A 25854-nucleotide genomic window follows, 5' to 3' on the forward strand; every position below is an offset into this window, starting at 1 on the left:
AGCTAAGTATTTTCATCAATAGCGAACAAAAAGAAAAGCAATCAATTAACAATAAAATAAACAGTAAGCTAACATTTTGACAATTATTTCAAGGTACTTAGGAATGCGAAAGTTCAGGCTCTACTAGAAACTCTCTGGGTGTCAGAGTATTACATTTCTTTTTAACTCAGATTAACTGAATAGTAATTATACTTAACCATTATAACATCAAAACATTTTTAATATTATAGAAATCATTTCATACTAAAAGTAACTCTCCAATTTCCTTTTCCCCCTATATTACCTTAATTCTTTCAGTCCTATTTAACTCAGGAGGGAGAGTTTCTTGCTGTACAGTACAATTTGTCTTATTAAAATATAAATCCTAACTGTACAACAGCCAGATTTACTAAAATAGCAATAGAGGTTTCTAAAATCCTTTTGAAAATTATTCTCTTTTTTTAACATAACTATTTCCTAAATAAGAGTAAATATATGTATGATACTGTAATAAAGGCCTGCAGTTTTCGTTTAACAGCCTTACTTTTAATACCACCTTAAGTAGTGACCACACAAGCATAATTGTGCATATTTGTTATAAAATGTTAAGAGCAAGATTTTGCAAGTTGACAAGGTTCCTAGCTCCTACTGAAGTTAATGAGAGTTGAGGACATTCAGCACCTTTCAGGTGGCAATTAACAAGATCAGGGCTTTGAAAAAAGAATAGTACTAAAAGAAGCCTATAATTCTGCCACTTAGGGCTTTTAAATGAGAAGCGTGGAGGCAAGCAGCTTTCAAAATTTTGCAAGAATTTCTACAAAAAGACAAAATATTACCTATAATAGAACAAAGTGAAGTAACCTTCATTTTACTTTGTTTTTTTCCTAAAAAGAAAGAAAACACTTATTTTATCGTCAAACTCCCAATTCTAACTAACTTAACTACTCTTCATAATTTTACAAAAATAAAAGATGAATAGGGGCCTGAGCTATTATAGCAACTAACAGAATTACCTGACTATACTTTGTTCCTCAAACTCAGAGGATTTTTCTTACTATTTCTGAGGAAAACAGCAGGAATACGTAGCTCCAAATTACAAACTGGACCCAGTCAACTAAACTTCTGCTAAACTAAAACCTTGCACTGTTGCTTCTACAGAGTACCAGCCAATGGTACTGCTCCTTCAGCTACCTTATTGCTAGTCCTTATTACTATTACATTTATTTCTGCAGAGCTGGTTCTCAAAATTAGATGCCATGACTGATTCCAGAAGAGATGTTCAGCACATTTCTGAGATCTTTCAGTGAAAACTATGTGAAAGGGAGCAACCCACACAGAAATTTAACCCAAGAGCAGTCCTGCAAGTGGGTGGCAATTCAGACAGCATCTGTATCATGTCTAACAGCTCTGTAACACACAGCAGCTACTTGCTAGTGCAGGTGAGTAAGTTACCTGGATGAGGTTGGTTGTTAGCCGAATAAGGCTTGGTGTTACAGAAGATTCCTTTAGGATGTTGCTTTCGGATGACAATGAACGATCAATCCCTGTGAGCAGTTGTGTTACTGTAGCAACCCACTCTTCTTTAGCAGAGGCTACTGTCATGTTAATCATCTGCTGAATTGCTTCATTCAAGGCAACTTCTGAGCATTCAAAACATTGCTTATAATCCTTCAGTTTGAGCAAGGAATCCTAAGTAATGTTAACATGAAAAAAAAAACATAGAAGAAAATGTGCTTAATGTGTTATATGGACTAAGGGAAATGGGAAACAGAGTGGGCAGCTAGCCTATTTACTGAAATGCCGAGAGGAAGTTTCTCAATGTGACATTAAAAAGGGGCAAAACAAGTGGATCATGGAGGACTTGTGCTTCACAGCAACGAGTGGGTCTTATATAAGCAACACTGAATACTAACCAATTATATGAACCTACTTTGCAAGGAACAGTCTGCAATAAGACTTTTGCCATATGCTGCAGCAGTTATTGCCCTGCCTCTTAAATAGAGCAAGCCAGTAAAAATATATTATACCAGTGATTCATATACCAATTTGCTATCGAAGTTTCAGATGCAGAAAATACATGGAAGTTAACAGACAAATACTCAAGGGCAACAAAAATGGGAAGTACCAGAAGCCAGCCTCTACAACTGATTCAGCACATATATTTTCAGATTTATATTTAAGGCTACTTACATATTCTGTTACTGGTCAGCCAGATTAAATGAAGAGCTACATCCCCAGCTGACAGACACTAACACAGATTTACCGAGTTTAACAGATCTTGGTGAATTTATATTACCTGAAGATGTGGTAAATGTTCTGCTTTGTAAAGTGAAAGAAATACTAACTCTCCAAATCTCTTCATCTTGCCCTTGGAAATAAAGCAGAGTTCTCAAGCCCACACAAAAGAACATTGTTAAAGAAACATAACAAACCTGCAGCAGGAGCAACTGTGCCGGTCTCTCCGGTATGGATATAACAAATTCCAGATGTTTAGCTCTGCCATATCCATTAAAGCACAAGGTTGGGCGAAGCAGATGCACCACTGCCTTGTAATCTCCTGCTTCATACAGTCGCTGGATTTCTTCTAAAGACTGGCATCTCTCCAGAGACTTCAGATTCTTGTCAATCTGCAAGTCACAGATGGTGCAATGCAACCTACAGTCACCTTCATGTTCCTCTGACTACTGGCATTACTTATGAACATAGCTAACTAGCTGTAGGATACATAAAATCTACAGCAATGTAAAAAAGACAGAAACAAGAAAGAAAGCAGACAAGATTCCAGACCAATATCACATCCCCATTTTTTTAAATCAATATTTCAAATTTTTGTACTAGAGCAGGGGTGCTCAACCTCCAGACTGTGGGCCAAATGAGGCCCATGGACACCTTGGTATCTGGCTCACAGTGCTCCCCACATGTCAGGAAATTTGACAGCAGGGGAGCAATAGCAATACTGCCATGCCTCCATGCTGCCAAAATCCCAAGCTCCACAGGGTTGGTTGGAGTCAGGCCACAACCCCACCCTCCCCCTGGCATAGCCAGACAGGTGCTGGGACACACTCCCTTCCTTTTGTCTGATCGGGTTCAGGCCAGGCCAAGCCCCCTCCCCCTGTGCAGCTGGTTCACCACTGCCCCACATTCCCTTTTCCACCCCACCCCACAGGGGTATGCCATGCCCCCTTCCTACCATGGGGTTGGGCCACACCCCCTCCCCTGTGCAGCTGGATTGGGGACTATACCCTCTTCCCCCCACCCACCCAAGTCAGGGCTGGGCCACATCCTCTTCAACGGGTAGGGTCAGACCATGCTCCCTCTTCTCTCAGGGCTGGATCATGCTCCTTCCCCCCATGCAGGGCCAGGTTGGGACCAGGTCAAACCCCCTTCCCCTGTGCACCTAAATCAAGGCTGGGCTGCCCCAGTCTGGGTGCAAGACTGGGTCCACCAGTTGGACTGAGCACATCCCATATGGCCTAGTAGCTGAAAAGGTTTGAGCACACACTACTGTATTAGAGCTACGAATCTCACACTTCTCAAACTTTGAGAAAGCACAGTCAAAAGGTGGTCTTTAGCCTAACAACAGCATTACATGGGAAGCCCTCCCACAGAGAGGAGTGGGAATAGAATTTAAGATATCCAATGTCAAGAATTCATTTGAACGACAGTGAAATTTAGTGCAAAGTATCCCTTCAAAACAAAGCTCTAGTCTAAGAACAGTAACTTTACATGCAGCAATTCTGGTAGTAATATTTCCCTATGCATCTACTTGGTAAAAGTAAGCCATGCAGGGACCAAAAATAAATCCAGACAGCATCTTACTGGAAAAGGGGAGGATAACCTTCAGAGTACTAATTATGAAAACAATATTTGTTGGGTTTCCCCATTTTTGGGGAATGTGGTTTGAGATTTAAATATGCTGTAACTATGAGAACATGTTATTTTCTCATCAGGCCCAACTCTTCTGCATGGTTTCTGAACACTCATTACATGCAAAGCACATTCTCTTATAAAATAAACCTCTTATAAAATAAATGGTTAGCTGTACTGGAAACAAATACATCCAAGCAGCAGAGAAACTTCTTATTTCTCCCCCCTCCAAACTTCAGAGCCTCTTTAATGAGTTCCATAGGGAAGCAGTGCTTATTATCCTAGGTACAGCACCATATTAATGTGGGCATATTGCCTCTGATTACAGAGCCAGTACCTGCAAGCCTGCATTGTACTGTGCAGACTTCTGCACATGACCTAATGCAATAGTTCTCAACCTTTTTGGACTTGAAAGACCTCTCACTGGACTGAAGGCACACCTCTATAACTTTTGTGAATTAAGTGGCACCCAATTTCAAAAACTAAATTATAGATTACAGTGCTTGTTTCCTTGAAGAAGGGCCTGGCAGTGGGAATAGGGGATTGTTCAGGCAGGGATACATGCCTGAGCCTTCACTCATCTTCCTAGTTTAGCTGATACCCAGCACCCAGGCTGAGAATCACTGACTTAGCACTTTCACTACTAGCTTGGGGTATCTATGCATAGCACTGCATTATGCTGTGCAAATGTGTGCACACTTCTTTACAGAGGGAAATGAATTATGAATCAAATCAAGTATACAAACAAAATCTCTAGTTTCATGCAACATTTTGTTCTTCCTTAGAAAAACCTCAAAAATACTTTAAGTTGCCTAGAATTCTCATTTTGGATAAACTTAAGAGACAGAAAAAGCCCACAAATAAACTGACCCCTACCTCTTCTAAAGAAACTACAGAATCAACATGGAGATTAGGTAAACGGATTATGATGCTGCATTCATTGCCAGCTTTGGCTTGGACAGCAGTGGAGCTTTGTAGCATTTCAGTACAGATGCCATAATTCTCCAAAGCCTGCTCCATGTCACCCTGCGGAAACAGTAAAGATGAAATCATGCATTGCTCCCTGCAATAAGACTTTTCCAAAACGTTTAAGTAATTTTTAAAACCACTAATTCCATGTATAGGCTGCTAGTGTAATTGAGACTATCATTATGCTTCAAATAAAATTCAAAATATCAACACGAAGAATAATCACCAATAAAGAAGGGTCTATTTAACTTGTAGTGAGACAAAGCAATTTTCGCAGCTTGGTTGCGGTACAAAGAGCCAATTTTGCAGGCATTTCCCAGTGGCCCCATTCCCTGCCACTGATTGGCAGAGAGATACGTACCGTATAATTTAATAGCTTATTCCATGGAAAGTAAATTATATTGTGTAATTTATCATATTATTATAATGCTAAATATTAAATATAAATCTAAATTTAAATATATTATAAATATTTATGAATTGTAACTTATATCATCATCATTTATTATATGTAGTGTTCTACAAAAAGTTTAGAAATACACATTAATGCTAATGATAATAGAAACATTTTCACTTCACTGAATAGTGCCTTCACTTAGTCTACATCGGTAGCAGAAACTCAAACACGTGATCTATGGCTGCAGCAATTGTCACATTATCTTTGTATTGCAGTAAGCATTAGGACATTCTAAAAAACAGTGTACAGTATGAATAATATGCTGTGGGGGGTTAGGTTAACTTTGTGGGAAAAAAATTACAGCCAATGCAATATTTCCTGGCAATAATGGACAATGCCATTTGTCATGGTTTCCACAAAAACTGTGAAACTGTTATTTATTGGTGGGGGTCTACTTAATTAACTCATGATTGCATTTTAGCTTTTTAATTTTGATGAGGATCACTGGTAAACTAGATGGATAGGTGTTCAAATTGCCTATCAGGAAAAGTGATTTATGTAAAATTAACCCTCCTTTTTTCTCAAAAAATTAAGAATAGCAGATTAAATACTAGAGGCATGTCTTTCACATGTGCCAACTAAAACAGAAGTGCAAGTAACATTATTGTATATGCCAAGCTATTTAAGACAAATTGTGCACAGTACACTTCATTTATCTTAAGCAAATTAGAGCTGTCCTAAAGAGAAAGGATCAGGAGAACAAAGGAGGCTGTGAAGGAAGAAGATATAATTCACTAAAACTATAGCGAGCCAGCACTAGCTGTGCAGAAGTCTGTTCAGGAAAGGCTATCAAATCTATTTTTGACTGGACAACTTGGAATTGATTCCGATTCAAACTGTGTATTTATGTTTCACACTATTCTTCTACTTCTGTTTGTCTTTTGAAACTAAAGTACCTAGATTTATTGCGGAAAAGGAAATTATAAATATGTTATAACCATAAAAATTAATTATTCCAACGGAATAGGGCAGAGAGCACCAGTGAAGCTTTTTTTGTTACTGAGATTGAACACTAATACTTGATTTTAAACTATCTTAAAATTGAAAGGCTGCTGTTTTATGTTCAAATATAAAGAAAACTGCAAGACCTTTTAAGAGAGATTTTGTTTTAAGTGAAAATAAAATTACATTTTTCAGGAGGCATTTATCTCAATTCTGTAAGATAATTAAACAGTTTATAAGTAAGAAGGAGGTTTTATCCCTGCTGAATTCTCTTTGGTGAATTTTCTTTATATAGCTTTTCATAGAGGGCTCATAAAAAGAGATTCTGAGATGTGAAAGGGTAATAAATTAGTCACCAACTATACATAAAATCCACTGACATACTACTTTATCAATGTAAGATTAGAATTTGATACTTTAGGACTAGGGCTGTGCAAAGCAGCTAGTATTTGCTTCAGATTTGGATCCAGCCGATTTGAAGGACAGCTATTCAATTTGGTGATTTGAATCACTGCCCTGAATCAACTGGGCCAAATCTGATTCAGAGATTTGGCCGCCACCAAATCAGCCGAATCTCTGAATCAAACAGGCCTCACTGGAGGCTTTGAATTGATTGTGACCTTTTTATTGGTCTCCTTATTTGATTTGGCTGCCAACTCTCCTCCAAGTCAAATCAGCACCTGAAGCTTTGCACATTCCCTACTTAACATTAAACATCTAAATTTGATACTTTACACAATTAATGTTAAATGATTTGTATTGTCTTTTTAAAAGTGATGCCTAAAAAAAATGGTAAAATATGGGATCAAACAAACAGCTTCTCTACTTGAGAAACTGCTCTAGGATAATCTACTTGGGAATTTATATCAGAAACTAATTGTTGTCAAAAGGATTGTGCTCCATTGAAAAAATAAAAAAGAAATCCATCACAACACGGAGAACCTTGCTCCACTTAATTTGTAGATGCATCCAGGGAGCCAGACTGCCTGTGCTGTGGGGATCATGGTGGTAGGGGAGAGGCTCTGCACATATGCCACGGGAAGGGGGCAGAAGGGGGTCAGGCTGCCTCTGCTACAGGGAGAGTGATGGGTAGCCCATGTGGTTCATGTGAGCAGGAGAGGGTGGAGCTGAGCTGCACACACTATGCAAGTGGGTAGACTGCCCACTCACCCACACAGAAAGTGGCTCCCTGGGTCTGTGGCCTGCACATCATGCAGCATCCACAGCATGTGGCCCCTGGTTGCCTAGAAGTTAGACAGCTCTGACTTTGCTTAAAGGATGTTAAAAAGGTATAATAAAGATGTGGTACTTATCAAATTCAAACTGCAAACAAACCTGAAGTGCTAGGAAGCGTGCTTTCAGCCAATACACTCGAGCCACAAACTCCACCCATCCTTCCTCAAACAGATCTCGCTGGGAGGATGCAAATGATAGTTGCAGCAGGTCTCCCAGGAAATGAGTTCCTGGGAAATCAGGACCAAATTTTCCATTCACAGAGGTAGCAGGACAATTCCGAGGGGAAACTGCAAATAAATTTTAGCTTAATGTTGCATTTTCCTTATGCAAAAGGTTCCACATACAGCAGGACCCAAACAAGAATACCAACTTATGAGCAGATGTCCTCATCTTTTTGTCCTCATCTTTTATTATGACTTGCATTTAGAGAAATAATACCCCAGAAATCTAATACATTCCTTGCAAAAAGTCTTATTAGTTTAATTCAAATTGTAAGAAGAGCATAGCTGAGAAATATCAAGCTATTACCAGTAGTGCTTTTCCTCTTGGTCAAGAGCCATTGGTCAAGTTGCAGTTCCATACAAGAAAGGCTCATCAACATCATATCCTATAGGGAAAGGATGAATAAAATTGGGGGGAAAAAAAGAAATGCATGAGTAAAATGAAATGAAATCAGCAATGCACTTGAAAGACAACTTTCTAACATGTCTTCTTTGTGATTTCTATTTCCAAGATACTACTATTATGGCTTTTTTCCTTCAAAAGGGAAGGGGAAAAAAAGGTTGCATTCTTCCTATAACACTTAGTAGGGCAAAAAAAAGGACCAGGGGAAAATATGCCATTTACAACTAGAGAGAGGTACAAAAACTCTCTGTTCATAAAAAAAGAAAAGACTGAGCAGAAAAGAAGATAATAAGGGAGCAGTTTGGTCCTATCATGGAAAAGGGCACCATCCTCATTCACTAACTGCTCCCTTATTATCCCTCAGTAACTTGTTTCATCACTGATCCCTTTGCTAGAACCTCTGAAAAAATATCATAAGGCCAAGATGAATAGCAGAGAAGTTGTAGAAATCAAGGAGACTGAACACACATGCTCTAGTTTTGCCAGGTCATTAATACTGTTCAATAAAAGATGGAAGCATATTTAAAAAAAATAACTGGATACGAGTTGCTAATGAAAACAGTGGATATTCTAGTACAACTCACAGGGTGGTGGTTATATGGAATAAAGAATAAAGATTTTTTTTTTCATTTTTATGTGGTGGTTATAATTAGACCCCATGGGAAGAAAGTGAAAACTCTTGGTATAGTTCAAATGATTCTGGAGCATTTGTTACCAAGAAGTTTCTTTGCATGTGCTGGTGTAGGTGTTTTCATATACATTGCAGCTACATAGCCACATTACTTACTATAGTTTAGCCTGCTATATGTGCAAATTAGACCTTGATAGCAACCAACTATAAAATTAGACCTCAAAAATGTGTACTAACTTTATAGCTGGTTGGAACTTTCTATGGAGTGTAGCTGGTCTTCAATTAATTGCACAATATCTGCAACATGTAAAAGGGGGCCTTAGTGAGAAAAGGAAATATATTTTCCTTTTACTGTGGTGTATAAATTTTCAACTATGAACTCCATAATTTGCCAAGTCACTGCATGTTTTATATATTCTATTTAGAAGAGGGATTTTTATACAACCCGTGTGCCTGAGATGAAGTGCATCTCTGGTATGGAATCTAAACTAGTGCTTCCCAACCGGTGTGCCATCGGCCATGTCCAGGTAGGTATACTGTGGAATCTTGGGGGGGTATGGCTCCCAGGGGGGTGGGGGGATGGCTACAGGCAGTGATGCCACCGCTGCCCCGTGCTATCATCACATCCCGACCAGCCCCATGCCAATCCCCTCCCCCCCAGCATTCAACTACTCGCCACCCCCTCCCTCCTCCCCTGCATTCAGCTGGTGTGTCGTGGGGCAGAAAAGGCCAGGTAAGTGTGCCACAGGGCAGAGAAGGTTCAGAAACCACTGATCTAAACCACTAGAATGTTGAGTCATGCTCAGTTCTGTTGCACAGATCTAAAAATCAAGCAAAGCTCTTATTACAAATTCCACACTCGCCCACAGCAACACATGAGGCTTTTTTGTACCACAAGTGGAACATCACCCAATATGCTCAGTAATACAATGACCAAAATCACCATCAGATGCAGTGCACCCAAGTTTGTTAACAACTGAAATGAAGACTAGAATCCACGAATATCCCAGGGATAGGAAAAGTTAAGAAAAACATGAATAAAGTTGCTGCACTGAGGGTAGATGGCTTGGAGGCATATAAAGCAATATACTGGTAGTGATGAGGTAAAATAACAAACAAACAATCTCATTACCTTGATGTGCTGGTTGCTACAGTCTCTCAATAATGGGTTGGGCAGATTACTACTGTGCTTTCTCCAGCTGTTGTAGATACTAAGGACAACTTCAGCCAATCCAAGTGGCCACTTGACCAGGAACTTCTGGCTGATTACTTTGAGGTATCTCATCATCAGTTCAAGTATACCACCATTGTTCAGGTTATCTAGAAGGAACTCATGAACATCCTGTTTCTCTAGATAGCAGAAGAGCACAAAGTTCACAAAATCAGTTTGCTGAATTCAACCATTTTCAAGTCACCATCTCTCTTAGTCTCAGAGATAATACTTTATGACATCCAGCACACGTCCTGCAAAAGAGATACATTCCTACTCCTTAACGGATGTAGTTCTGAACAAATGTAGAATTAAGTAACTGTGTGCTAAATTGAGAAAATACACAGAGATCAGATAAACAATAATCAAGCAACCCACTGAAAACACAAAAATAGTTTCAGTTATTAATACAGTGAAGTTCAGCCAAGTGATCTATTAAAATAAACCCTTTGAAATGTGTTCTTTTGTTCACAGAAAAATAAAAACAATCATAGAGAAGTGTGGGAGGAGAAGCATAGAGAAATAATTAGAAGAATGATTATGAAGTCCCTACCAGATTCCATGAATGTTGTAGAATCAAATGACATCCTATGTGGCCCAACATGCTGGAAGTTCTCTTCTTTGATCTCTGACTGCACTTCATAGCTACTGAAAGGATCATCTTCTTCCTCTGGATCCACTTTCCTCAGCCTAAGTAAGAAGTTGGGTGGGGGTGAGGTGGAAGAAAACAGGACCAAAAATATATATACTTGTGAAATTCCTAAAAAGGAATTTTAGTAACAAATGGCAGTAAAACATGACAAGTTATGTATAGCTTAACAGAAGAAATACAGCAATAAAAGTTTACATCATTTTCATTTCTTAAACATGCAAAAAGAATTCATGGTTTGCTTCTGCTTTTTTCTAGAAAACATCTAGAAAAATTATATCTGAAAGCAATTAATTTCTATGAACACTAAAATGTTGTCCCTGAAATGGTTTTCATCATTATCAGCTTTACAATTTTTTTTTCTTTTTATTAACATATTGATTCTGGAAGACAAGCTATTTGGATCTATGCTTCCATTTGCCTAAAAGGATGCTAGCCTAGGACCCAATTTAAAGATAATTAGACCAAGATGCACATCTCCAAGGCAAGTCTTGCACCTTATATGTTCACACACTTTTGAGACAGAGCCAATGCAAGAGATAATTGGCAATGTAGAGTTCCAAGATGAGGCCCAAGAACCTCACCTTTTAAGTTTGGAAGAGGAAAGACTAGCCTTGCAGAATCCTGAAGCTTGACAACCTTGTAAAAAGGTCAAATCAGCAACAACCAGCCTTCTCAAATGAAAGGAAGCTCGCTAGGTAGAAGCATTGGGCCAGCAGAACATCATTTTCTGGTTCCTTGATTTAGAGTTCCAGAACACTTCTCCTTCTTCCCATGACCTTGTGCATGATTTTGGAAAAACATCTAGTTTATGACAAGCAATGGAGATTTTAATTGCTGCAGGAAGGTCCTGCTTCATACAGGTCTCACCAAGGAGTCGGCAAACAAGCAGGTGCTTCATGGTCTGCACTTCATTGAACTTGCATATATTTGTGTTATCAGAGTAGTCCCATTTGATCATGCTTGTTTTTGATCTTCCAGTTCGAGCATACAGGCAGTTCAGGCATTGCTATGTTGACCAGTCTGTCACAGCCCCTCTGGGAAATTCCTCCTGGGGTTCCAGGTCCATTTCAGGGCACCTGACTGCACAGAATCTTTCCTTCAATAACCTCAGTCACAGCCATCGTGATTAAGGGTACAACACTGGTCACAAAACTCTTTCGTGCTTTAAGTCATTTAGCTACTTATGTGACCACAGAGTGGATGCCTTGGATCTTCCATCTGCTGTGATCTTTCTTTTTGGCTCACTACCTTTCTTCTGATATCAGATGCTGCAATGCCAGCCAGTAAGTAAAGCTATCATTTGGTGTTGGATTTAGATGTCCTGTTAATTCATGACATCTGTCATTTAGAACTGGGTCTAGTTTCTTGACATGAACTGATTGTTCCCATACTGGACACACATACTCTGCAATGGAATAATACAAGGCAATAGCAGCGGTTCAGAATGTAGCTGGGTTTGCTCCCCAATTTCTGGGTTTGCTCCCCAGTCTGAGGTGACCACCTTTCAATGTATGTTGTTGGGGGTGCTGACTTTCCAGAACACTACAAGAACCAAAATTTCCAATTCCATTGCAATCTTAAATGGTATATTCTTCTCTGTTTTGGTCTTCTGGCAATACTAGCTGGTTGCCCCAAAGATATCCATCGTATTAGCCTTTTTATAATTAGATAGAGAAAGCATAGCTGCATGTACAAAAGCATCCCTGAGCATCCATAAAATCCAGTTAGGGAAAGCTCCACAAGTAAAATCTAGCTTCTCTAAACATTGCTTGATTAAACTATTCATTAGCATGTTTTATATTCACAAGTCCTGAGAAATTTGGAGTTTGCAATCTGTAATTTCTGGTAAGGAAGAGTTGTTAAACTTTTATTTATTAGGATTGTTCCGGTAAAGTCTGTATGTAACAAGGATGGGACAAAAGTGAGATGAACAGAAATATAGAAAAATCAGTTTTATACACAGTTCTGAAGTTGTGCTCCAGATATGAGACATCAGTTTGATTTTACAAGTAAGGTACTCTAATATGAAAAATAATTCATCCCTATGAATTCTAAGACAGTTCAAATACAGCTGTCTGTATGGTTTGATTTCCTAAATAAAGAATTTGATAAAAATCAATCAAATCTGCATATTGAATGGTGAATAATTTAGCTAGTTTAATGCCAAATTAATTCCTCCACTAACTTGTTGATTTATTGCTTTTACTTTAATTTTATTTTGACTTGGTAGTTCTATTGGCCTTTTTTAGTTTAGGATTTAAAAAAAAATGAATGCTTTTAATAACATCTACAAAAGAATACTGAAGTCCCATTTCTTTCAATAAGCAACACAGCTCCAGATCCATGAAGAGGCTGGTAGATGCCAGCTGGTCAACCTGAAGTCCAATCAACCTCTAGCTCTTATGTAATGCAATGCCAGTGATGATTTACTGTACCTGGAAGGAAGGAACTTCACCAATAGTTCTTGAAAGTCAACTTTCTCCTCCTTTTTGCACTTGGTGTTTCGTACTCTAGCAGATCGCCTTTTAGCTGTTTCGCCACTATCTTCTGTGATTCTCTTTCGCTTCACCCCTTTTTTAGATTTATCACCTGCAGATGTGTCACCTAAAAAACAACATCAAAAAGCTTCAAAAGTGGAATTGCCAAATGGTTCAAAATGAGTAACATGGGATATTATTGGAGCAATACTTGGCAGATGTTTTAAATTTTTTTAATTCTCTGGTAACATCCAAAGACACAATTCTGTTCCTACTGAATGCAAGTAGCACCATCTGTATTAATTTCAATGGGAATTAGAATACTGGAAGAGTTTCCATAAAATAATAGAAAATTTCATGTATTGTTTTCTTATATTAATTCACAGTAGTAACTTAATTCAAGACAGAAAAAAAGGACAACTGGAAATTTCTCTTCAGGACAAAATGTGATGCAGAATATCGGCCTGAACAAAGTGATCTACTTGAAACATTTTTCTCTTCATTCTTATATAATTTCTGTAGTCCTGAAGGAAAGCAGAGAAGCCTCCCCTCTATCAATACCTGCAAGAACCTGTGACAGTCAACCAAATACTGGTAACATCATGAGCTATAACTACTAAGATAAAAAAAATATACCATATAGTTAACTACACAGCATATCCCCTAGAACCCTGCATGAGAGTATCATCCAACAAACATTAACGTCAGCCAACTTGACCCTCTCAAGTTCCTATACGCATATGCTGAATCTAAGAATTGGAGAAACAGGCAACTAACCTCAACTTATCTTTTTTAAAAGTAACAATACCTTGCCTCTCTCTCAGACTCTTCCATCTGAGGACTAGAAGGTACATAACTAATCTTAACAAATTAAGCCTGCCAATATCCCTGAGCGGCAGACATGAGCCTCATTTTACAGATGAAGAAAATGTGTTATGAGTCACTAGGAGACAGGAATAAAAGGGATTTGATAGTAGAGTGATGGTTACTACAATCATGATGGATAAATGGTACTCATATCTGCTGACTATAGTGTCTCAATTATTAACCAGGGCTATGTGGATAACTTTCCATTTTCTAGAGTAGCTATTTCTATTGAAATTATAGCCTTATACCACTGAACTTTCCCCTTGTTTTGCCTTGTATTATAAATACATTGGAAATATTTTGAATCAGCAGGAAACCATTTAGAAAACAGACATTTCCAAAACAACAGTTCAGTGTCCTTAATGCAGGGGTGGGCAAAATGCACCCCACAGACCAGATGTGGTCCGCCAGGCCATTCTATCTGGCCCACAGGGCCCATAAAAATGTAGAAAATGAATATTTATCTGCCCCTGGCTTCCTGTCATGTGGCTCTTAATGGCTTGCCAAAACTCAGTAAGTGGCTCTCTGCCTGAAATAATTGCCCTCCCTTGCCTTAATGTCTAAAGGCAACAATCATATTTGAAAACTTAGACTAAAGTACCTTGCTCACCTACAGGAGCTACTGATTCCAATAAATTCTGACTGTGACTGGGAAAATGGGGTGTCACTGGAATGTAAGTTAATACTGGATCTGTCATTGTAACCACTGGATTAGTGCTGACAGGATTGGCCTGGATAACACTGACAGGAGTAGAAGTAGGAGAAATAACCAAGTGCTGGATTGGGTCTTGATATTCTGAGAGGTCAATTCTCTTCCCCAGGCTGGGTCGAGGAGGTTCACAGGTTGTCAAGTGGTGATACATGGCAAGTAAACTTTCTCCTAGACACTTCCATCTGCATGTGAAAACACAAAAGTATCACAACCTCATTAGTACTTAATTTAGCCATTAATGTATCAGCTCTTGGGATATCACCTTCTAGATTACAGTTATAAACCTTTCCACTGCAGCCTGTAGTAATTATGTTAAAAGTATTCTGCTCAAGGGGATTAGAATGACTAAGTCTACCAAAGGGAATATACCAGCCTGAGAGGAACAGATTCTTCCCAGAGTCAAAATCTATTCTGCATCTGGGGAAGCTGAAGAATACTGTTTTCAGTATCCTGTCACACAGACCACTGGGAGTATCAGTTCTGGAATAAATCATCAGGGAGCTCATCTCTGAACCAACTAGCTGGATCAACATTGTCATAACAAGCACAGTCATTGTGGGAACAGGGGAATGGGACTTTGATATGCCTCAGAGATGGCATTAATGAAATTCAAAGACATCAAATGCTAGGGAAATCACTGTACTTGAAATACATAAAAATTAACCTCACTTGAACCACTTTTAGCTCCTCTATTATACTCAATCATGAAAGACAAGACTTTGTTACTCTTATTCACAATCAGCATGTTCTGCCAGGGGCCTACTTAAAGAGCAAACTCTTATTTGATGCAAATAAGGGTAGAAGAATTAGCTAAGTAAGATCACCAAAGTCCTTAATAAAAAAGTTTAAAACACAAGAAAGAATCTAACAATTTTTTTAGACTATGCGACTACAGACTAAACTCTGTTGTAGACTAGTAAGTCTTACAAGTTTTCATCATCCAACTGGTAAAAATACTAAAATTAAAAATGAAGAGTTAATTCACATGCAAATCAACTAAAGCAGGAAAATTCCAAAACTGACTGCCAATATATACTTGCTCCAATTCAACAGTCCAGCAGGTTAAAGCGGATGCATGTCAGTTTAAATCTAGAAAAAAGTAGTGCCAGGTAGGGGTGTGAGAAGCATGCAGTATTTGATACAGATTCGGCCTGATTCAGAAGACAGTGATTCAATTCACCGATTCAGATCACTGTCCTGACTCAATTCAGCCAAATCTGAATCTGAAGATTTGATTCTGATTCGGAGAGATTTAACCATAGACACAGCTTTATAAGTTTTTTTTCTATGTACCTCGAGGTACCAGGTAGCTTGTGAACACTGAGATGATGGGATGGATGGAGCATCCTATGAGAGCGGGGGGGGGGGGGGGGTGTTCCCTGAGCTACAGACCTGGAAGTGGACCAGAAATACTTCCGGTCCACTTCCAGGTCTGCTGCCCTGGCTCAGCAATCAGCTGCAGGGGAACCTCAGGTGCACCCACCGGACGCAGGAGGCACCAGTCGCTGAGCTAGAGGGTGGCAGTGGTGGCGGGATCCCCCTGTGCACTCCGCAGCGGACCCAGATATACTTCTGCCACTTCCAGGTCCACTGTCAAGCATGCAGGGGACCCCCCGCCACACTCTCGCGGGATGTTCCATCTACCCCACCAGCTCAGCATTTCACGAGCTGTGCCTGGTACCTCAAGGTACACAGAAAAGCCATATAAAGTTGTGTTTATGGCTGAATTATTGAATCTCGCCGAATTGAAGCAGAGGCTTCCAACACAATTTGGAGAAATTAATGGGTCTCCTGATTCAATTCAGATTTGGATATTCGGCTGCCAAATCAGGCTGAATTGAATCAGTGACTGAAGCTTCGCACAGTTCTAGTGCCAGGGTATTTACAGATTACTGGAACTTTTAAAAATAAATTATATACAAAATATTACTGAAGAAAAAAAATGCAGAAAAGATACCAATGCATTATGGCTATCAGTGTGTAAACAGGTATCCAATAATACAAACAGAGATACAGTAAGGACCTACGTGAAAAATGGAATTGGCTGAACAAGTTTAAGATCTGGTTCTCGCTCTCGCACCATTAGAGCCTGCCTCTTCTTACGTAGCTCCAGTGCTTCATCTATGATTGTTCTCGTTTCAGCTGCACTCACATTCACTTCATGGATTGACATGTCACTGAGAAGCATGTGAGAAAGGGAGATGTTAGTTAGATATTTTAAAAAATAAAAAATGTAAGTGATTTACCTGAGATTATTCTCTAATATAAAGTGGTCCCCACAGACAGCAAACTAGATATCTAAAAGCACACATAAAAATTATTCACTACTAGAAACCACTATTCATTCTAAAAATGAGACAGTAAGAGACAGCCTATGCTCTTTCAAAAAGTGAAAATTGAGAAGGAAAAGAAATGGTATTGCAACAATGCTATGGTAACATCTTATTCCAAGCTTCTGTTTCGAGTGACTCAGTTTTCAGCCTCCGATGCTTTTGCTGAAAGCCCAAGTCCAAAAATGAATTTTTTGACAATTTTAAAAAATACCTGGGACCCACACAATTAACCAGAAGTCTGGGTCTAAAACACTCACGTCATAAGTCCAAGTCAAGTGCCTTAAAGCAACATTACCTTTTCTCTAGCCTCTTCTGCACTGCAACCCTTACTAAACGGCTATGTTCCTTCTCTGATATCACAAGGAGACCTACCAGGTTTAGGAGTCATCTTGTTATTCCCAGGCAGGTGCTCCTGTCTCTTTAAGTAGACTTCTGTATATCCAGAAAAAGTTAACTTTCAAATCTAGCTTCATGTGCTCAGAGACTGTATATTCCACAATGTGCTATGCCCTATACTGTGACATTTTAAAATGACTATCCCAACATTCCACAGAAAACTAGGAAAACTCCTGGGGCCATTTGGAGGGTCCACAGCACTTCCTGTTACATAGTTTTCAGGATACATAGAGCATAAAATCCAGGAAGATCCAAAATTTAATTTGAATGCCTGATCACAGAAATATAGGAATACAAGGATTCTCATCCCAATTAGATTTGACCTTGTAGCATGCAAATATCAAGATACTCTACTTATATTTCCCACTTACGGAGTAATATTAAGTATTACACAGACACAATGGGAGTAAGTTAGACTGTTTCATTTGGGCAGGGGTCTACTGCATAGGGTTAAAGATTTGGGGTTGGCTTTGGGGAATTATTTTATCATTGTTTATCTTCTTTTGTAAAATTTTACTGCAAGCTACCCTGAGCCATTCTGGGGAGGGAGGCACATAAAGCAAAACAATCAAAACCCTAATTTTGATTTTCTTGACTTTAATGATGTGTTAACTAAGAAGTCCCGTCTCAGCCACATATGTGCTTATGATTTTGACAAGTACTTGAATTCTATAGGACTGCTTCTTATCTGTTAGAATTGTAATTTCTTCAAGTGCAGCATACTCTGATAGGGGGCACGGTAGAACACCTTTCATAACATGATCCCAAATTTTGCTATAGCTTTTAAACATTATTGCACTATAAATAATAAATAAAAATTGTTAATATAAAAATTGTAACTGAAATTTAAAAGTAATTTTCACAGTTAATACAAATAAACTGAAAACTCAAATAATCTTACAGAACTTCCATGCTGCAGGGTTGTTGGTTGTAGCCAAGTTGGCCTAAGGACATAGGCAGGCAAGGTTCTTTGGGTAGATGTGGTATCTTTTATTAGACCAACTAAATAATTGGAAAAAAGTTCTTTGCAAGCTTTCGGGTACAAGCACCCTTCTTTAGGCATTGAGAGATTCTGATGTTACTCTGAGTTCTCCAAGGTAGAAAAGAAGCTAAAAGTGTGACAAGAAGTCTGTAAAAATGTAAATAGGTGGAAGTTTGAAAGACAATGGGTAGAAATAGGAGGTGAGGGTGGGGGAAATGTGTGAAGGAATGCAAATGGTTAAGCTTCAGGCAGATACCTGGTGAATCAGACGTCAGGCAGATTGTAATGTGTCATAAATCCAATGTCTGTATTATAGTAAGTCCATGATTTTTTGTATCCAGTAGATTTATGAAGTGAAGTTCTTGGCTCGTCTACAAAAGGTGTTTTGTCACTCCCACTCAGAGAATGAGTGATTGTCTTGTGAGAAGTATGCACCCACAAGTAATTGGATATTTTTGTTTTTTAATGGATCTTCAGTGTGCATTCATTCTGATACCAATCTATGCATACCAGAATGATGAATTTTTGGTGTGTGTTCAAAGACAAAAACATCCAATTACTTTGGGTACCCACTTCTCACAAGACAATCACTCCCTCTCCGATCCCTCAGTTCTAATCCTTGAAGGGAACTTACAAAACACCTTTCGTAAACAAGCTTATGAACTTCACTTCACAAATGTACTGGATACAAAAAATCATGGACTTAATATAATACAGACATTGGATTTATGACACATTACAATCTGCCTGACATCTGATTCACCAGGTACCTGCCTGAAGTTTCACCATTTGCATTCCTTCACACGCTCCCACCCACCTCACTTTCCCTTCTCCCCTCCTATCTCTACCCATTGTCTTCCAAACTTCCACCTATTTACATGTTCACTTCCTGTCACAATTTTAGCTTTTTTTCTACCTTGGAGAACTCAGAACAGCAGAGTCTCTCAATGCCTAAAGAAGGGTGCTTGTGCCTGAAAGCCTGCAACGAACTTTTCTCCAATTATTTAGTTGGCCTAATAAAAGATACCGCATCTACCCAAAGAACCTTGCCTTACAGAACTTTTGCATCCCCGATACTGCAGAAGCTTACAAAACTTAATGACCATATCCAGTTCTTCCTAAAGTCAAAAGTAACTTTTCTATGGACTTCAAGCAGAGTTGTGTCTAGTCTAAGGTTATAGACTAGACACAACTGGAAAAGTCAGAATTAAGAATGTTTCTGATATAAAAAAGGAAGCCTTTTAAAAGAATACCCAGAGCATGGGGCTCCTAGCAGTAACAAAAGGTCTGGGTAGGCAAATAATTTTGGAACAATAAACAAAGTTTGAATTTTTTCTCTTGTTAATAACTTGATATATGGAATATATAGTATAGGAGATCAATACAGTTTTAATTAGAAAAAAAGAACACAATGACTAGCTTAAAGTGTTGCATCTCATTGACTCTACTGGATCACAGCTTGCCTAAACTTCTAAAGTAATAAACCACAGGACGATTACAGATGACATTCACCACTTGAGAAACATCCTAAGGGAGTCCTTCCTGAGGCAAGGTTGCTCCTCAAAGATCTTCTCCTTAAGAACCAGTCCTTTGCTGTATCGACAGTCTTTCTCCAAAGCTTTGCAGATAAAATACAAACATGCTAAGAGAGAGAAAAGAAATAAGTAGCCAATTTTACACTTTGGTGAACTCTAAAGTCATAACTTCTGGGCTTTGTTTACATGACTATCAAGACAGTTAAAGTGTCCAATTGGACATGAAACATTTCTACAGATGACTGGCTTGCAATTGTTCCTTCAAACGATTAAGCACATAACAGGTATAGTTAAAATAACTTGCTAGGACAATCTGAACATAATCCCTATACCCCATGAACTTTAAGCTTTAAAGACAAAACAACAACTTTTCTAAGTGATAATCTTGCATCACTCGTTTTCATTTTCAAACACCAGGCTCCTACAAAGGAATTTTTAAAACATTTTTACACCATTTATCAATTGCTCCAATTACAAATTCTATTACTGCACTAAGGGTCAGACCCCGTAGTCCTTATTCACATGAACAACCCCATTAATTCCATTAGGAGTGTTTCATGTCAAAGACCTACAGGATCAGGTCTTATACCTTACCTTATATTTTATCTAGGTGCCACTCACTAACCTTCACTTATATCCTTTCTTTCACCAGATAAAGCCTGAATTTAAGAGCCCAGAGCCATTTATATACTACAGCAGTTATAGGCAACCATGCCAGGCTATGAACCATACTATACACAAGGCTTAGACCCATCTAGCTTGAAATTACAACAAAAGACAACAAACGTGTATGAGTGTAAAAAAGGATGTTTACACGGAAGCTTCAGACAAGAGGCTCTGATGTAGATTACAATTCCAGATGGTACTTCAACTCTAAATGTTACCACCATTATTTTAAAATGTGGGGCAGAAAAGAAAAAGTATTCCCCCACAGAATTAAATGCCCTTCCAGGCAAAAATAAATATCCTTCCACCAGGAAATATGTATAAACTGAAACAAAATTTCACTGGCAAAACTTCACTGAAATGTTTATTGTCCCATGATTGTATCCAGGTTCACAATGTCTGTTTAAGCAAAATTTAACAATATCATTAACAAAGCAGAATTTCATTCACAACTTAAGACTAAAGTATTATTTATATTATTTCTTGCTGCATGCTGCAGAGGGGAAAGAAAGAAATCCTGCCCTTGTGACTTAAAACCATAGAAGGGAATTAATGTTGCAGCTACACATTTTCAAGACCACAGAGAACTTTTCTTCAGAAGCAAGATGTTTTTGGGTTTATGTGACCGGCTGGAGGAAAAAGCAGCCAAGGAGAACTGATATCTACAATGCTATCCCTAAGGAATATTCCAGCGGAAATTAACAAAGACTTCACCACAAGAACTTTTGCACAACTCTGTTCCTTGCTATCTCTTCCTATTAAGGAGCGTGTCTACACATGCATATTAATGCAGCGCAATAAACTCTGGTGCTTATCACACCGGAGTTTATTGCTGCCAGGTGCCACTTTTACACGGTACATTGAGCAGGGTTGGAGCAGCCCTGACAGGCAGGAAACCCAGGGATGCAGCCTACCAGCCCGGGATTGCTTCAACACAGAGGGGCTGGCTGCGGCACAATGGTGCTCCCGTGTGGGGCTAGCCGGCAGACAGCCCTCACACTGAAGCATTCCTTTGACCCAGCCAGCTGGGTCAGCATCTACACATGCACTGCTGCGAAGTAAAAAACTCCGCATCAGGATAGTACTTATATTTACAAATGCTAGCCTGATGCAAAGTGTATTAATTTACTCCACCCTAATACCCCTGCACGTGTAGATGCCAAGATGTTTATTGTGAAGCTAATTAGTTTACTCCACAGTAACTGTCTCATGTAGATGTGCCCAAGCAGTAGGAATGGGAGGAAGATACAGCTCTTAAGAAAGCTTTGCTATCCACAAAAAGGGAAAGGAAGTAGTGGGGATTTTTTCACAGGTCCCAAGACATTCACACTGAATGCTGCACCATGTTACTTGTTCCCTCTGCCAACAAGATACCTCAGAATCACCCAAAATTACAATTCTGAGCCTCCTGCATACATTTTTCCAAGAGAGTGTTTTATCCAGATCATAATGGAATATTTGGTTGTGCTACAGTTCCATTTAGAAAAATAAAACCTTTCAATTTGATCCATTTCACTGAACTTCTCAACAAAGTTTCATTTCACTTAACTATAAAATAAGTTCCACTCTACTAGCCCCACTTAAATGGAATAATTACTCTCTAGACTATAGTTATGTTAAACACTGGATTCCAAGGAAATCCCACCTCCCACAACAGAGGTAGGATGAAGAGGGGGGAAAAAAAGCTGCCACTCTTGTGAGATGAAGGGATCAGAAGAATCCTAGCTCCCAATTTTGTTGTAGCTTCTCTCATTTGGAAGTTAAATTATTATATTCCCAAGGATCCACCACAGCTTCCAGTGTCCCAGAATCACATGGGTCTTGCAAAACCTTCTGAAGTTAAGGCTAAGCAGCCTTTTCCCGTTCTGAAAAGTGTAGTGACTTTTTGGGAATGAATAAAAATCATACTTAACAAGGTTACACTACAGTAAGGACACGAGTCAAAACCTCACAGTATCAACAAAAGCCTACTGACTTCAGAGAGATATTACAGCACATCATGGAAACTGCAGACCATACTCTTTGAGATCTAAATTTTTCCTTAAAAATTCAGAAATAATAAAACCCAATGCTTTAGCTGCACATGTCATTTATCATCCTGTCCCTTGTATATGCAGCTCAAATATTTTTCACCAAGAAAGCACATCTTTTGCCAAAAATTCTCCATTTAAACTCAACACCCTTGGCTGGACACAGGAGTCTGACAGTGTTCATTCCCCTTCTTCTCCCCTGTGCACTTCATTTTTTATAAGCTTTTAATTAGTTTTCTTTCCATTACTTTTAAAATATCATAATCCCATTTTTAGGACAAAATAAGATGAACCATTTTACAGTACTGAGCCCAGTGATGTTTCTCAGTAAAAACCAGTACTACACAGATGACAGTTTTGTTTTATTGTAATTAAAAACAGCTACAAATTGACATCCTTTATCATGAAATAAACTTACATATAACACCACTGTATAATTTCAATACATTTGATGTTTATGATATACTTTGCTTTTATTTTGTCTTGTTCTAATTTTACTGACACTTTTACGTGCATGTTTTCAGAAAAGTTATTTAAAAATTAGCTTTACTTACTTGTGTAGTCACTGAGTGTGTACAGGACAGTGATGAGATTATCTAAACAAGGCCAGTGATCAGGATTACACCGAAGTCCTTCTTCAAAAGCATGACGTGCCAGTGGCAGACGGACTAGTTTTATCGCCACATGACCTATTTTATACCACAGATTGACATCCGTGGAGTCCAGCATTACAGCCTACAAAATACAGCAAATATCACACTGTATAGGCATGGTAATATTCAGCATTACTGCATGTATACATAGTATGTACATATTCATGCATATTTCCCTGCATTATTTTTGCTAAGGCTAGATTTATAACAGTGGGGAACCCTAGAGATTTACTGCTCTCTAGGGTTGAAGTGGTGAGCAAATCATACCATATATAATACATAAAGATACAGAAAATATGCATATCAGAACTACAACCATAAAAAAAGAAGAAAATGCACAAAATATGCATAAAAATTATAAAAGCTGAGCAATGGTTGTAAATAGATATTTATTCTACTCCAACTTTACTGTACCTCCAAGTAAAACTCCATGGCTGTTTCTAGGTCATCTCGTTGGGCTGCCAGCTGGGCTAGGTTTTTATATGTAGAATATTTTAACATTAAGCCTGGGTGTTTTAACCCCTCCTTTTCATCACCAGAGAGAACTGCCTGCAAATGATAAACAGAAACAATATACCCAAGACACATGGAACTGCTGCAAACCACCTGACATGTGACAACCAACAATATTTTTGAGTAAACCAAGATGCATTAGAGTGATACAAAGTGTGATAAATGTGCGACTTCTTTTTACTTTGACTCTAGATAGTTCACTGACCTCTCGTAGAAGACGAATTTCCAGCAGCTCATGGTAAGCCTTAGCAGACTCTTCAAATCGGTCATGTTTCTGAAGATCCAAAGCTTTGTGATACAAAGCAAAAGCTTCTGCTTCCTATGAGGCAGAACAGCACAAATCTCATTTTGTCATATTTTTGTTGTTAAAAATTAACATAACTTAAGCATATTGTAGTTTTTTTGGGTTTTTTTACACTTTTACAAAGAAGAAGATTTATTTAATGGATTAGCTTTAATGATTTTACTTCTCCACTAACCTCCTATTTAATGTAATCATCTTCAGAAAAAAAGAAAGAACTTTAGAACAACTGAAGTGAAGCTATGCAATACAAAGAGAATCTTTTATATAATATGTGAAAGTCAACAGATTTTCAACAAGGGAGTTCTAAACCTGCCTACGCTCCCAACCAATATGACTGAACAAAACTGAGACGCTTAGATTATTTTTCCATTATCTGTCTAATATTTCTCTCTCAGAAGTAGACAAGAAGCTCAGTTTCTAAACTCATGTATTTTCCTAAGAAACACCATAAATGCTAGTCACATTGGCTCACTGCACCCCTTTCAGCAGAGTTTTAACTTACGGGCAGCACTTCAAAAATTACAATATTAATTCTGCCTTTTTTGGAACAACATGAGGTGGAAACAGACCACAACAGCCTGGAGTTACAAGATATCAAGATAATTGCTGGCAATTTCCACATTATTAAAGTTGTGGTTTTACTTACTTGAGCCTCCTTTGTCTGAGTTTTGTGACTTTTAAAAGTTCCTTCATGGTCATCCTCAACTGTGGAACTAGCATTCAATGCTGCAATTCGGATCTACAAATGAGAATCAACACAATAATAAACAACATATCTGTCCCAGTCCTTCATGTCACTCCTGCCTCCAAGATTTTTCTTATTTTACCCTTTTAGCTGCAAGTCTTACAAGCAACCCATTTCTTAGCATTTAACATTAAGAAATTATTATTACTATTACAATATATCATGGCAATTTTATACATCACCACTTGTAGAAAATTACAAGTCAAAGAAGGCTCCTTTGAAATCAGCAGTGACAGTCAGAGGTGAAAGATTCCACCATCTTTCACAATGATAGAGCCAGTAGAATGGATATATTCATTATACGCGAATTCCTAAAATAGTTATTCACTCCAACAACAGAACTGCAATTGCCAAAGTAATGCTCTAACTGTGCCAATTTCCACTCCATAGAGGGCAACTTAACTTTGAGTTAAGGGACTATAGAAAAACAATTAGGTTTCTAGCATGACACACATCAAAGAGTTCAAGCAACAGTAGCAGAGATCCCTGGTCCCAGAGAGTCATCCCACCAAAGGGTCTCATAAGACACTGTGCTGTAATGTGAATTTACCATGTTCAGAGAGATTCGGTGCTGCCTCCCAACACAATCAGGTGGCAGGGCCAGTCACAAACAGGTCTGAAAATCAAAGAGGATTAGATGCCTTACTATGTGTATATATACAGAAAGTATTCATCATTAAAAGAATATACATGTCATTATAACATACAGATTTATTTGGATTATTTATAAACAAGGCACTTTACCTTATAACCTTGTTATTTAACTCTAAAAATAATATTTAAAAAATTGTGCAGCAAAGGTCTAAAAATAAAAGACAAATAAGCTGGAAAGAAGTTCTTCCTCATTTCATGTTTACTTTTAGGGATCTAAATTCTAGAAATAAGTGCATTGGGAATGTTTTAAGTGTCGTACAGATATACAGTTGGAGCTTAATATATATATTTTAAACTAATATTAATATATGAATATTGCATTAAATAAGCAATAAGACTGTAGCATGAATCATTCAAATGTAAGGAAATGATAAAGAAAAAATTGACCATGCAACTTCAACTTTACCTCTTTACAAATAA

General features: G+C 38.3%; 1 protein-coding gene across 1 annotated transcript in view; it reads right to left on the minus strand.

Annotated features, from left to right (window-relative positions):
• Positions 1-25396, minus strand: part of CABIN1 (calcineurin binding protein 1) — a 198394-nt gene extending 172998 nt beyond the window's left edge. The window contains 16 exon segments of the mRNA XM_090062021.1: positions 1432-1668; positions 2412-2606; positions 4723-4872; positions 7550-7737; positions 7979-8057; positions 9838-10055; positions 10469-10605; positions 13003-13171; positions 14513-14805; positions 16651-16800; positions 19847-19976; positions 23120-23300; positions 23633-23767; positions 23937-24050; positions 24682-24774; positions 25331-25396. Of these exon segments, the coding sequence (XP_089918147.1) occupies positions 1432-1668; positions 2412-2606; positions 4723-4872; positions 7550-7737; positions 7979-8057; positions 9838-10055; positions 10469-10605; positions 13003-13171; positions 14513-14805; positions 16651-16800; positions 19847-19976; positions 23120-23300; positions 23633-23767; positions 23937-24050; positions 24682-24774; positions 25331-25333 (2472 nt within the window). The 5' untranslated portion in view covers positions 25334-25396.
• Positions 25397-25854: the final 458 nt, after the last annotated feature.

The sequence above is a fragment of the Crocodylus siamensis genome, chromosome 9 (assembly GCF_052110815.1).
Source record: "Crocodylus siamensis isolate JL-2025a chromosome 9, ASM5211081v1, whole genome shotgun sequence".
Lineage (NCBI taxonomy): Eukaryota > Metazoa > Chordata > Crocodylia > Crocodylidae > Crocodylus > Crocodylus siamensis.